The 13645-nt window shown below is 62.0% G+C and overlaps 1 protein-coding gene across 8 annotated transcripts in view; it reads left to right on the plus strand.

Moving 5' to 3' along the window:
* The window catches only part of DGKD (diacylglycerol kinase delta), a 110314-nt gene that overhangs the window by 77575 nt on the left and 19094 nt on the right, over window positions 1–13645 (plus strand). For all 8 annotated transcript variants that reach the window (NM_001035282.2, XM_059883753.1, XM_059883761.1 and 5 more), the window contains 13 exon segments: window positions 679–811; window positions 1586–1692; window positions 2051–2176; window positions 2265–2367; window positions 3000–3162; window positions 4375–4483; window positions 7998–8137; window positions 8940–9024; window positions 10003–10097; window positions 10173–10272; window positions 10359–10638; window positions 11771–11917; window positions 12536–12664. In NM_001035282.2, the coding sequence (NP_001030359.2) occupies window positions 679–811; window positions 1586–1692; window positions 2051–2176; window positions 2265–2367; window positions 3000–3162; window positions 4375–4483; window positions 7998–8137; window positions 8940–9024; window positions 10003–10097; window positions 10173–10272; window positions 10359–10638; window positions 11771–11917; window positions 12536–12664 (1717 nt within the window).

A 13645-nucleotide genomic window follows, 5' to 3' on the forward strand; every position in this document is an offset into this window, starting at 1 on the left:
CCCCCCCTCCGTTGGCCTACCCCCGTCACCCTCTCCTCAACCCTGTCACCCCCCTGTCTGCCTCCCCCCGTCACCTGCCCCCCATCACCCTCCCCCCATCACCCCCCCGTCGGCCTCCCCCCATCACCCACCCCGTCACCTACCCCATCACCCCCCGTCATCCTCCCCCTGTAACCCCCCATCGGTCTCCTCCCGTCACCCTCCCCGTCACCCTCCCCCCATCACCCTCTCCCGTCACCCGCCTATCACCCTCCCCGTCACCCCCCGTCACCCCCCCATCACCCTCCCCCTGTCACCCTCCCCGTCACCCCCCATTGGCCTCCGCCCGTCACCCCCATCACCCTCCCCCCATCACCCTCCCCCTGTCACCCTCCACCCGTCACCCCCCGTCACCCTCCACCTTTCACCCCGTCACCTTCCCCCTGTCACCCTCCCCCCATCACCCTCCCCCGTCACCCTCCCCGCCGAGTGCACAGTCCCAGCGTTGCCCACGCGGGCCTGTCTGGTCTGCGGCTCACTGTCTCAGATGCTCCTTGAAGGTTAAGGCTCATGGCTCTACCTGTGGGGTGTCAGCTGGTGACCCCGTCTGATTTCTTGTTGAACCTCGTCCAAGTTACCACATTCGGGAAGGTCAGAGGGGCGCCTCACGTTCGCCATCTTTGGCCCCCATTACTGCAGCCCACCCAGTACAGCATGGACCACTTCTCAGGGACGCACAACTGGTACGCCTGCTCGCATGCAAGGCCCACCTACTGCAACGTGTGCCGCGAGGCCCTGTCCGGGGTCACGTCCCACGGACTGTCCTGTGAAGGTACGGGCGGTGTGTCTGCTGCCGGGAGGGGCCCCGGGATGTGATGTGAGGCGCCCTCGGGGTCCAAGCATAGTCACTTGCGGTCAGGGCAGCGTCGAGGGGCCTGTGTGAGGCCGCCCTTGTTTACTGTGCCCATGCAGGAGTCTGGGTAAAGGATTTTTTGCAGTGACGGAACAAGGTGAAAAGAGGGAATTGGTAGCATCGAGACACAAAGAGGAAGTGTGAAGGACGCAGAGGGAAAAGAGATTTAACTGTCTCGCGGCCACAGTGCAGCTGCAGCCCTGTCTGGGGCCATGTCTTCCAGACCAGAGGGCAGGGGTGCAGGGCTCGGGTGGGAGAGGGAGAGGAGAGCCGTGGCCCAAGGCCCAGTGCCCACCTGCTGCCTGATCACAGACAGCTGGTGACCTTAAGAAGGGCTTTCACAACTTTTAAAGGTTGAAAAGTACCGAAAGAAGGCAACTGTGGTGTGACACAGAAAAATCACGTGACCCTTAAGTGTCATCAGTTTCTGTGCATGAAGTGTGGCCACGCAAACCTTCGTGCTGTGGGGGCCACGAAGCCCGAGCTGCTCACTCTCTGGCCCTGCTCAGAGAGCCTGCTGACCCTGGGCAGGCTGGCCACCTGGTCTCCCCGTGAGCGATGTGCATGCAGGCTGGTGGCTGTGCTTAGATGGGAACTGAGCGTCCACGCTGCACCCACCTTGGCCAGGAGAGCAGGGCAGCTCACCCTGGACTGCAGCCTCAGCGCCGGACTGACATGCTCATCCTCTCCCAGTGTGTAAGTTCAAGGCCCACAAGCGCTGCGCTGTGCGTGCGACCAGTAACTGCAAGTGGACCACGCTGGCCTCCATCGGGAAGGACATCATCGAGGACGAGGACGGGGTACGCCTGGGGGACCCTGTGTGGCCCCTCTCATGCTGGGCTGAGAGGCTCCCTGGCTCCTGCCTGGGCTCAGTTCTCCTGCTCCAGGGGAAGGGGGACAGGGTTCCCTCTGCATTGGTCCTCCTGGCATCCGGGCGTCCCGAGCCCTGTCCAGTCCCTGGGAGTTGTGGGTGCCCGGCAGGGGGAGCAGAGGTGTGGGCAGCCTCTGCAGACTGCACCCCACCTCCTCGTGGGGAAGAATGGCTCGGCCGAAGCCGTTTCGGAGCACTGTTGCCGAGGAGGAAGCTTGGCTCGCGTGGAGGTTGCGGGGACACCCTGGCGCCCCCCGCCCCAGTGCGTGTCTCTGTGTGGCTCGCAGATCGCCATGCCGCACCAGTGGCTGGAGGGGAACCTGCCCGTGAGTGCCAAGTGCACGGTGTGTGACAAGACGTGCGGCAGTGTGCTGCGCCTTCAGGACTGGCGCTGCCTCTGGTGCAAGGCCATGGTGAGAGCGCCCGCCGCGGCGGGGCCAGGAGGGTTCTGGGGGCGGGAGGGGGCCGGTGCCCCCTGTGACGAGCAGGTGCCTGTTGCAGGTTCACACGGCGTGTAAAGACTCCCTGGTGACCAAGTGCCCGCTGGGCCTGTGCAAAGTGTCGGTCATCCCGCCCACCGCGCTCAACAGCATCGATTCCGATGGTGGGTACTGTGCTCTCCTGTCTCAGCCGTTTCCTCGGATTGCCTTCTCCGGGCCCTCTCCTCCCAGCTCTGGAACTGGTTATGTTGGTGATGTTGAAATGTGGTGGGACCCAGCCGCTGTAGGGGGAGGTGCTGGTGAACAGGGTCCTGATGGCAGGCTGCTGGGCACCTTGGACTCGCGGTCCAGATTCCTTACCCAGACGTGGCGGGTCCATTGGCTACTGAGTAGGCACTGAGCGTGAGGCCCTCCTCTGTCTTGGCGTGGGCCGCCCGTCAGCTGGTCTCCATCTAGTAGGTGACACCTGTCCCATGCTCTCCCAGCCCCCCACCGGGTGGTCCGTGAGGGTGTGTAGTAACAGGTGCTGGTGGGCGCGGGGCGCGTGTCTCAGGAAGTCGGCTGCCACGTTGAGAGCCACGTCTGGCATTTCGAGTCCTGTAGAGGTGAGGCCGGCTCCCCTGTACGCAGGAGGATGATGTGGAAACCTGTGGATTAATCTCTTGCTGGTTTCCTGGGCGTGTACGTGCAGGTTCTATGTCCCACGGGGGTGTCTGCTTGGCACGCGATTGAGAGCGCCTTGGTGTCTTCTGTGGCCCTCAGATCTGCTTTTGTCCTTTTCCCTCCTCACACGCAGGCTTCTGGAAGGCCACGTGTCCTCCATCCTGCACGAGTCCGTTGTTGGTCTTCGTCAATTCAAAGAGTGGGGACAACCAGGGGGTGAAGTTCCTGCGAAGATTCAAGCAGCTGCTGAACCCTGCCCAGGTCTTTGACCTCATGAATGGAGGACCACACCTTGGGTAGGAAGCCTGTAAAATATCTCTTTATTGGAGTTTAAAAACTGTGACGATAATGTATGCTTACTTAAAAAGATTCAAAGATACAGGAAATTTTAAATGGGAACTAATCCTTCCCAAACCCCACTGGCAGAACGGTTCATAGTCACGTGTCCTTCCAGCTTTCCAGGGCACGTGTGCACCCCAGGCAGGGGTGGCCTCTGTTCCCTGCCGTTGTGCAGCGTTTTGTACGGTGTCAGCTGGCAGCAGTGTGTACGTGTTCTGACGTCAGGCGTTACAGGTTGGCCTCATTCTTTTGAATGACTGCTTAGTTTCAACGGCTTCCCTGCTGGCTTAGATGGTAAAAAGTCCACCTGCAATGCAGGAGACCTGGGTTTGATCCCTGGGTCGGGAAGATCCCCTGGAGGAGGACATGGCTACCCACTCCAGTATTCTTGCCTGGGAATCTCATGGACAGAGGAGCCTGGCAGGCTACGGTCCGGGGGGTCTTGTTTCGGGAAGATGGCACCGGCAGCAGGAGCAGAGGCGTCTTGAAGGAGCTCTGAGTCCCCTGGGGCATTCCAGGAGAAGTGCCGATGGCCTGTGCTGCGGAGGGGGTGGTGCATGGCCTGGCCCTGGGTCGTGGTGGTGCTGCCTTTCTCTGAGGAAGGAGACGTGGGTTGGGAGGCGCCCACGTGATGCTCAAGTGGTAGTTCTGGTGGACAAGTGTGGTCTTTGAGGAGAGCCGAGGGGTCAGCATTAGGGCCATTTGGGGCCATCAGCCTCTGTGTGGTCCCTGAAGCCGGAATGAGGGTGAGACCACCCAGCTAGAGGCTGGGGAGTGAGCACAAGGGCATGGGGTCCTGGGAGGGGTGCTGCCAACGAGGAGCAGGGGGACCCAGAGGGGCACCGGGAGGGGACAGAGCTGGAGCTAGAGGGGCGCAGGGTGGGCCAGGGGATGGTCACACACACGTGGGCAGCGTGCTGCAGCCTGGGGCTCCTGAGTGACACGGGGGTGCTGGCTGAGAGGGGCGGGGGCGAGGCTGGGAGGCCTTCGCTCTTGGTGCCTGTGGCCCCAAGCGGGTGCAGTGTGAGCGCAGTGGGGCTCCAATCCCCCGCAGGCTGTTTCAGGGTCAGCTGAGAGGAGCACAGGAGGGCACCCGGCCCAGGACCGACTGGCTGTCGTCTGTCCCTTAGAACGGATCTCACACCCTTGACATTCTGTTTCCTTGGCAGCTTGCGTTTGTTCCAGAAGTTTGACACGTTCCGGATTCTGGTCTGTGGTGGAGATGGCAGTGTGGGTTGGGTCCTTTCCGAAATCGACAGCCTCAACCTTCACAAACAGGTACTGGGGGTGGAGGGCCCGGGCCAGGGGAGAGCGAAGCCGTGTGACAGAGGCTGGGTTACCTCGGGTGATGCTGCCCGCCCCCTGGGGTGGTCTCGGAGGGAGGGCAGGGAAGCCTGATGGCATTTTGGGGACCCAGGACCGGACACAAAGAACACTCCGGTGCAGGAGGGTCCCAGGTGCGGGCAGATCTGGGTGTGGCTCCTTATTGGGTAGTGATGGCATCTGCTCGATGCCTCTTGCTGGTGAGCCGGCCGGGGTCAGAAGAATATTTGGACTTCAGGTCAGAGTTAGGGCTGTGTTTTAAGTGTTGATTGATTTTCTACGCCAGCTCCCTCACCCCTTCCCCCTCCCAATAATTAACCACTGGTAGCATTTCAGTCGGAGAAGGCAATGGCAACCCACTCCGGTACTCTTGCCTGGAAAATCCCATGGATGGAGGGGCCTGGTGGGCTGCAGTCCATGGGGTCACTAGGAGTCAGACATGACTGAGTGACTTCACTTTCACTTTTCACTTTCCTGCATTGGAGAAGGAAATGGCAACCCACTCCAGTGTTCTTGCCTGGAGAGTCCCAGGGACAGGGGAGCCTGGTGGGCTGCCGTCTGTGGGGTCGCACAGAGTCGGACACGACTGAAGTGACTCAGCAGCAGCAGCAGCAGCAGCACTTCAGTAGAGCTTCTCAGGTGACTCAGGTGGTAAAGAGCCCGCCTGCCAATGCAGGAGACACAGGTTCTATCCCTGGGTCAGAAAGATCCCCTGATGGAAGAAATGGCAGCCCTCTCCAATATTCTTGCCTGGAGAATCCCATGGACAGAGGAGCCTGGTGGGCTGCAGTCCGTGGGGTCACAGAGGGTCGGACAGGACTGAGCGCGCACACGCACGCTCACACAGCGTCTCGGTCCTGAGCACGCACACCCACGCTCACACAGCGTCTCGGTCCTGAGCGCGCACACGCACGCTCACACAGCGTCTCGGTCCTGAGCGCGCGCACACACGCTCACACAGCGCCTCGATCCTGAGCGCGCACACGCACGCTCACACAGCGCCTCGGTCCTGAGCGCGCACACCCACGCTCACACAGCGTCTCGGTCCCTGTCCTTCAGGCCTCTCCACCAGGATGCACGCAGGACAGCGCGTGAGGGATTTTAAATGGACTCACAGCACTCACGCGGTGTACCGTGTAGTAGCGTTGTGTATTTTAAATCGGCACACTGTGAGCACCTCTGTCCCCAGGAAATGCAGGTCTGTGGTGGTTTTCCGCGGCCGACGGAGGTGGGCGGCTGCACCAGCCAGAGGCTAGTTCATCTCCCCGCGCTTATGGACACTTAGGTTGCTTCCTAAAGACTGTGCTGGTAAAAAACCACATGTGCCCTTTCCCAATTATGTTCTTTTTTGAAGAGCCCCCAAATTGAAATTTCGGTGATACTGCCAGACTGCTTTGCATCAGGGCTGTCCCAGTGTAGGTACCTGTCGCTCGTAAACCTTGCCACGTGCTGGCACTGTACATCTTACAGCTCTTGTCCCAACTTAGTAGACTAAAAAAACGGTATGTTTCACTGTTATTTCTTCATACTGGTGAAGGAAAACATATCCTCAATTAATTATGAGTTTTGAAATGAATCACCTCATTTTTTTAACCTACAGTAGTTTTCTGTTGGGGTATTTATTTGCCTTTTAAAAAACTGATTTCTGAGGATTACTAGGGATGTGAACTCCTGGTTGGCCGCGTTTTCCCTCGGTTGTCACTTGTCCTTTGCTGAGTTGGTGGTCTTTGTAAGTGGGCTGGAGCTTTTGCTGCCCGTGTTTATTTCCGGGAATGTTAGAGAGGGGATGGAGGGCTGGTGTCCGAGTCTGCTCAGCAAGAGGGAGGCCCACTGCTTAGGAGAGCGAGTACTGCCCCCTGCTGGTGACGTTCGAGCAGTACGCTTAGGTCCAATTTTAAGGTTCCTTCCCTTTCAGAATTGTAACTGAGCTTTACTATCACAAGTCAGGAAGGTAGTTTCTCATGCATTCGGCTGTGTTCGGAGCACGTTCGTCTTCTTTGGCTTCTCTGTGGCCCTTGACCGTCAGGTCACCCCGGAACCCCTCGGTGCTCCTCGCCTTTTGGCCGCCCGTCCAGTCCCCACTCCAGATACCAGGCCCCACCTGGTTCTCCACATGCTCAGCACCCGCAAAAGCCAGTGACTCTTAGCTGAGCCCCAGGGCCACGTCCCCGGCTGCCCCGGCCCTCCTTGGCTGCCTCTGGTGCCTCAAAGCTGGCATTCCCAGCCCTGCCTGCCCCCTTCCAACCCTTTCCTTGGAGTCTGAACATTCACCTGCCTGCCATCCGAGCCGGAGATCCGACAGGGGTCTTGAACCCTCCCTCGTTGTCTCTGGTTCTCCTGTTGCCCCGGAGCATCCAGCACAGCCGTGTGTGCTGCTGCAGTGTTGTCCTGGCCCCCGGCGCCATCTGTCCACTGCTTTTGGGAGCCTTCCCTCGGGCAGCTCTACTCAGGCCGTACCTGAGCCTCTCAGGTCTGCCCCACTGCCCGCCCCCCCCCCCCCCCCCCGCCCACAGCCCTGAGACCTTCACTTGGGCTGCTCTGCTCCAGGGTTCGGTTAAGGTCCAGACTCGTCGTGTGATTCAGCAGCCCCAGCTGGGCGCCTTCTTCCTCCTCTGCGTCTCTGACTTCCTCTCTCCTTGCTGCCCCCTCTTTGGAGCTCTGGTTTGACAGGGAGGGGGGTGGTCTCTGCTCCCAGACCCCTGGACCTGGGCTCTGCTGGGCTGTCACTGTGCTGCCTGCCCTTTCCTTTGAGGCTCCCGAAGCCGGCTCTGGCCCTGTCTGCCCAGGGCTGGGCATCCTTGGCCTCACCTGCTTTGGCCAGCGTGCTGTCCCTGGCAGGGTATAGGGCCTCCCTCGTGGCTGGGGCAGGTGACCTCGGGCTGTGTCGCATGTAGGGAGGACTGGCAACCCTCCCCACACACATGTTGTGCTCGGCAGTTGAAGGCTGTTGGGCAGCCTGTGTCTCGGGAACTTCCTGAGCCCTGAGCTGGTGAGGGGGGATTGTGCAGGAGGCTCTGGGTGGGAAATCCAGGTGGCTGGCAGGGCCTGAGCGGGGTGGGGTTGGTCCCCGGGGAGTGGCAGGCGAGGGGGTGTGGGCTGAGTGGAGGGGGTGGTGGTTTGAGGGTCACAGTGGACGTCCTGGTGCCTGTCTGGACGGGACTTACAGCTGTGGCAGGTGCTATCAGGGGCAGAGGTGAGCTTGGCGCTGGGGACATGCTGTCGTGGGTAGGGAGCAGGCGAGGGGTCACAGCCCGATTCTTGGGGGCTCAGATATCGCCGCTCGGGGCGGGACTGTGGTCATCGCTGTGAAGGTGGGAGGTGACAGAGGGCTGACGGTCAGATGTGTCGGCGGGTGGGGGGAGGAGCGTCCGTCAGGCTGGGGAGACCCCTGGCTGCCGCTGTCTGAGCTCAGCCCTCACACGCTCGCTGGACGCGGCCTGCTGACGCCACGCCCCCCACCCTGTCTCAGTGCCAGCTCGGGGTGCTGCCGCTCGGCACGGGGAATGACCTGGCTCGCGTGCTGGGCTGGGGCTCGGCCTGCGACGATGACACCCAGCTCCCGCAGATCCTGGAGAAGCTGGAGAGAGCCAGCACCAAGATGCTGGACAGGTGAGTGTGCCGCGTGGCCCCTCAGCCCGCTGTGCTCAGCCGGGGCCCTGGGAAACCGCAGGCCTTCTGCAGTTACTTGTTAAAAAAAAAATTTCACCTCTCTGAGCAGGACTTTTTTCTTCCGATGGGTTTTATCCGGTGATCAGACTAGGGAAGCGCTGACGAGCAGAAGGGGTTGGGTCTGTGCCCTCGGGTGGCCAGGTCTCACCAGCCAGGCCTGGGTCCTGTGCCCCTCAGAGCGGGAGGCGGCCCTGTCCCCTGCGGCCACCGCAGCCTCGTCTGTTACCCATTCTCCTGGTCGCAGAGTCGAGCAGTCCCGTGTTCCCAGAAGCATCAGAGTTTGGGGTTACTGCCCTCCACGTGTTTAGAAATACTTGAGCATCCTTCCTGAGCAAGCTGCTCTGAGCTCCTGTGTGAACCCCCAGACCACAGCCCGTGGGACTTGCGGAGATGCCCCGTTCGCGCAGAGGGTCCCGCACTGCCGTGAGCAGGCGTGGTCTTGAACGCGCTTGGCCGCCTCTGCTGTTCCTGCCCCCTCGCCTCCGGAGGGTGAAACGCCCGGAGCGCCGAGCCGGCTGCCAGCCGAGCGGCTCAGCTGTGCAGAGGGGACACCCGCCCAGCGGGTTGTGACATTTGTTCTCAGCTAAGTGAGGAGCCAGCTCAGGGCCCAGGGGGGCTTAATACAGGCTGACAGACACAGTTAAAGTTGTCAGAGGATCTCGTCCCCACTGCTGGCCGTGAGATGGGGAGGTGGGGAGGCCTGGGGCCGGAGCCAACTGGCTAAGCCCCTGTGTGTGTGCAGGTGGAGCGTCATGGCCTACGAGACCAAACTACCCCGGCCCGTCTCCTCCTCCACCGTCACTGAAGACCTGAGCGAGGGCTCCGAGGTATCGCCATGCGCTCGCCCTGGCCCCTCCCTGCTTTGCCTCCCCTGCCCCCCTGGCCCCCGCCAGAAATGCCCTGCTCCAGGTTAGCCCCTTGCCGGCTCAGGCCCCCTGAGGTGAGGCCGGGTCCCATGGACGCTGCCCCATAGGACTCGGAGTCATCTGGGGCTTCTGGGGTCTTCCCCAGGTTTGGGGTCCTTGGTGACGATGATGGTCTTCTAGGGCTTCCTGCCCTCTCAGTTCAAGGCTGCGCCCTGCCGCCCACACTCCGCCCACCCAGGCTCCCGCTTGGGCCCCTCCTCCGTGTCCCGCCCTCCCAGTCGGTCTGTGCTAGTTCGATGCTGAGCTCTTCTTTCACTTTGTGGTGGGTTTCAGGAGTTAGAGTTTCCCTCAGGGCCCAGACTCTGCTGAGACTGGGCAGCTCAGGTGCACAGCTGTGCTCAGGCCTCCAGGCGAGCCCCTGGCCGAGCAGGCAGAGGGGCTGTGCCAGGGGCCATCTGCCCGCCCTGAGGGTCAGGGGAGGCCAACCCTGGTCTCCCGGCCACACCTGCCTGGGCTGCTGGGACCTATCCTGTGAGCAGAGAACGTACAGTTAAGAGCAGGCGCGTACGTGGGCAAAGCCTAAAGATTGACCCTCCAGCTGATAGTAAAGGGCTTGACACACAGGGGGAGAGCCCCCGCTTCTGCAGGCAGGTGTGGGCGGTGAGGAGGGTGATGGACATTGAGGGATGACGAGGGCCTGGGCCAGGGTCCCACTTGACAGAAACGTGGTGAGCCTTGGCCACAGCCCTGTGCCGCTCGGGAGGAGCCGGGTGCAGGAGCGCAGCCCGGAGCAGTCTGTTAGGATCCTTGGTCCACGGCTGGACGCAGCTGTGAGATCTGTCAGCTGTGTGTGAAGGGAGGCGGGCCGGGCCGCGGGCAGGGACAGCGCTCATGGCCTGAGAGTGACGGCCACCCGCCTGCCCCCCGGGCCAACTGCAGGTGCAGCAGATCCTCTTCTATGAAGACTCGGTTGCAGCCCACCTCTCCAAGATCCTGACCTCCGACCAGCACTCCGTGGTGATCTCGTCGGCCAAGTGAGTGCCTGGTGGCCTGGGGCGCCGGGGGTCCCAGCGGAACGGACCCTCTGAAGCCTCTGTCTCTTCCCGCAGAGTGCTCTGTGAGACTGTGAAGGACTTTGTGGCACGGGTGGGGAAGGCTTATGAGAAGACCACTGAGAGCTCGGAAGAGTCGGAAGTCATGGCCAAGAAGGTGGGTCCCGGGCCCCTGGGGGCGGGGGGCGTTGGGCATCGGGGCAGGGTGGCACGCCTCCACTCCTGCCTCTGTTCCCCGCCCAGTGCTCTGTCCTCAAGGAGAAGCTGGACTCCCTGCTCAAGACCCTGGACGACGAGTCGCAGGCCTCGTCCTCCCTGCCCACGCCGCCCCCCACCATCGCCGAGGAGGCGGAGGATGGGGACGGTGCGGGCGGCGGCTGTGGCTCCGGCTCCACGGGGGCCCACGCTGTGGGCTCAGCCTGCCCCACCCGGCCCCAGATATTCCGGCCTCGCGAGCAGCTCATGCTGAGGGCCAACAGCCTGAAGAAGGCCATCCGCCAGATCATAGAGCACACAGAGAAAGGTAGCCGGGCACAGGCCCCGGCCTGGGGGGCAGGGCTGGGCACTCTTGGTGAGAGACAGGGGCCCGCCATGCAGGCCAGAGCCACTCTGGACCGCCTGACGTGGGCCAGCACCCCTTCCTTGGGGCCTGTGCCCGATGGAGAGACCCTGAGTGAATGCCGGCGCCTTGGGGGCACCCCTGGCTGGTGGAAGGCCCTCCGCACTGCCTGGTGTCAGGGCTCCACTCCCTGTGAGGGCCTCACCTGTGGTCGCTCTCCAGATCTCGGCTTTGTCCAGTGAGAGGGGGGCTGTCCCCAGGGCTGGGGGTCTGTGTCCAGGAGGGAAGGGGCCCAGGCCAGAGGTGGCGGATGAGGCCGTGGGATGGAAGGAGAGGCTGGGACGGGGTTGGAGGCCGGGTGAGCCGGGGCGGTGGTCAGAAAGGCAGGGGCGCACGTGTGTCTTGGTTTCTGAGGCAGGCGTGGGCCTCAGGGGTGAGGGGCCTGGGGCCTGGACAGGTGGTAGGCCCTGGTGTCCAGGCTGCGCTGCTGACTGCCTGCGACCGGCTGCTGCCGGGAGAGACACACCTGCCCAGGATCAGAGGCTCACACGGTGCCTCGCTCCTTTTCTCTGACTCTGTTTGCTAAGCTTCAAAGAGAAGGCTGTAAAACCACCTTGACCTGTAAACCTCACCCCGACCCTGAGGTCCCTCCCAGCGAGTTTTTCCCTGTCCTCTTGTCTGTCTCTCATCACCCTTGGAAACGTATCTCGCACCTTTTCCGCTCTCGTTAGACCCATCTCACTGAGCAGATCAACCTGCTCCTTGCGGTGAGACTAGTGAGGTCATGACCTCGCTCCCTGCTCCGGTGTGGGCACGGCTCCCTCCTCCCAGCCCCTCCAGGCTGTGCAGACCTTCACGTGTCACTCTCTCCCCCGCTCCCGTCTCTTTCAGCCTTGGCCCGCCTCCCCAGCCTGTTGGCACGAGTGCCCGGGTGCCCCCATGTGCCAGGGCCGGGGAGACAGAGGGTCGGGTCGGAGCTTCGGGCCTGAGCCTTTGGCCGATACGAGGGTGAGGGTGGCGAGGCCGGTCCGTGTGCTGCCTGGCGGCAGTTGCGGGTCAGCCTCCACATGCTCAGCTGCCACCTTGCCTTGCGCAGCTGTGGACGAGCAGAACGCCCAAACCCAGGAGCAGGAGGGCTTCATCCTCAGCCTCTCCGAGTCGGAGAAGAAGGACCTGAAGTCGGATGACAGAGCAGGCCATGGCGAGGGCCACAGCGCCTCCAAGGGCCGGAGCCTCCGCAGAGGTACAGGGCCCTCTTATTTTGGGATGCTTGGAAGCGTGAGGGACTCTCTCGTGGTTGCTATGGCCATGTGGATGTGTGAAGAGTCTCAAACTCGCCACCTGTTTGGTGAACCACCTGATGTGTGTGGTTTACCTGCTGCAGGCCCAGCAGGACCCTGGGTCGGGAGGGGCCTTGCTGCTGGGGCCCGTGCTTCCCTCCGAACCTCCCTGCACGCCTGGCCAAGCGGGTCCTAACCGAGGGCTTGGGGCCTCTAGGCGCAGCTGGCCACACAGACTGCCCTCTGGGGAGCCTTAGCGGCCGTGGGACAGCCCCGCCTCAGTGGTTCCCCAGTGCACAGCCTTATGAGCCGCCGGGAGAGCCTGCCCCAGAGTTTCCTCACCGCCATTCCCGTGCGGAACTGCCCTCTGCCCGGGCCCAGACCCGGCCTGACCGTGGTTGGGGCTGGCCTCTCTGCCCCCAACTGGGGCCCATGTCTGGGAGGCGTCTGAGCCCTGCGGCCTCTCCCCTTGGCTGACCGCTGCGTGTGGCCACTGCTCACTGCCTTGGCCTGTCTGCGGGCCCCCTCCCTGACAAAGCCTGCTGGAAGCTCAGTGGCCTGTCTTCTGTCCTGTCTGACAGTGTCCAAGTCACCCTGCGAGAAGCTGATAAGCAAAGGGAGCTTGTCACCAGGCGGTTCTGCGTCTCTGCCTCCACAGTCAGGAAGCCGAGATGGCCTGCCAGCGCTGAACACGAAGATCTTGTTCCCGAGTGAGTGTTCCCCCGGGCTGGCCAGGCTCCCCAGCCCCCCACAGAGGCCTGCGTGTCTGGGGGGCAGGGGGAGGGGGGGCGCAGGCCAGGTGCTAGCCTGCCAGCAGCTGTCACTCTGCCTGGCATGGGTCTGAGGGCTCAGCGAGACCAGGCCCCTGCACTCGAGCAGTTCACAGGTCTGTGGGCAGGACAGGCGGAGCTCAGGCTTCTGTTGTGGCTCTGTGAACAGTGCCCTGGCATGTTACACCGGGCAGACGGCTCCCAGGTCTGGGGTCCCAGACAGAGGTCGTTGAGGTGATGCCTGAGCTGGGTGCTGAGAGATAAATAGGAGCTGGGCTGAGTGAAAAGGGAGGGCCGGCAGCAGGTGGTGGAGAGCCAGTGGTCACCCCGTTGTTCCCAGCTTGACCCACAGCTGGCCGCCAGGAGGGTCGGGCCGCCCCTGCCTGCATTGAGCCCAGAATCGCGTCGTCATGTTGGGGCAGCTCCTGCTGCTGCTGCTCCGGGAGGGAGAACAGAGTGTTCTCAGTACGGAGGAGTGATCCGAGGGGTTGAAAGCGTTGAGAGGACTCCCATAACTCGCTTCCGGTAGCTTTCTGGGCCTCCTGCGCCAGGCTGAGCACACGCTGCTCATGTAAGTGGTTTGGCAGTTTTTAGGTGACTCAGCTGCATAGAAAGAAAATTTTAGAAGTTCTGGGGAGAAGAGGATGAGACAGATTTGGCTGATAAGCAGCAAAGATGTTACTGGACAGCATGGTCTGGCAGAATGTCCAAAAGCAGGGCTCCGTCGGAGCTTTACTGTTCATGACATAAACTTGAGAAGATTGGGGCAGGTATCCAGGGCCTCCGGTCACCTGGAGGCTCTTTGATGTGCAACTTTTCCTCATGGATTTAGCCTTAAAAGTTGAGTGACTGGCCCAACCCTAAGGTTAGTTGCAGCGGAGATCACTTTGGTGGAGTTGCTTGGCTTTAGTGACAGCTGTC

Source organism: Bos taurus, chromosome 3 (genome assembly GCF_002263795.3).
Source record: "Bos taurus isolate L1 Dominette 01449 registration number 42190680 breed Hereford chromosome 3, ARS-UCD2.0, whole genome shotgun sequence".
In the NCBI taxonomy this organism is placed as follows: Eukaryota; Metazoa; Chordata; class Mammalia; order Artiodactyla; family Bovidae; genus Bos; species Bos taurus.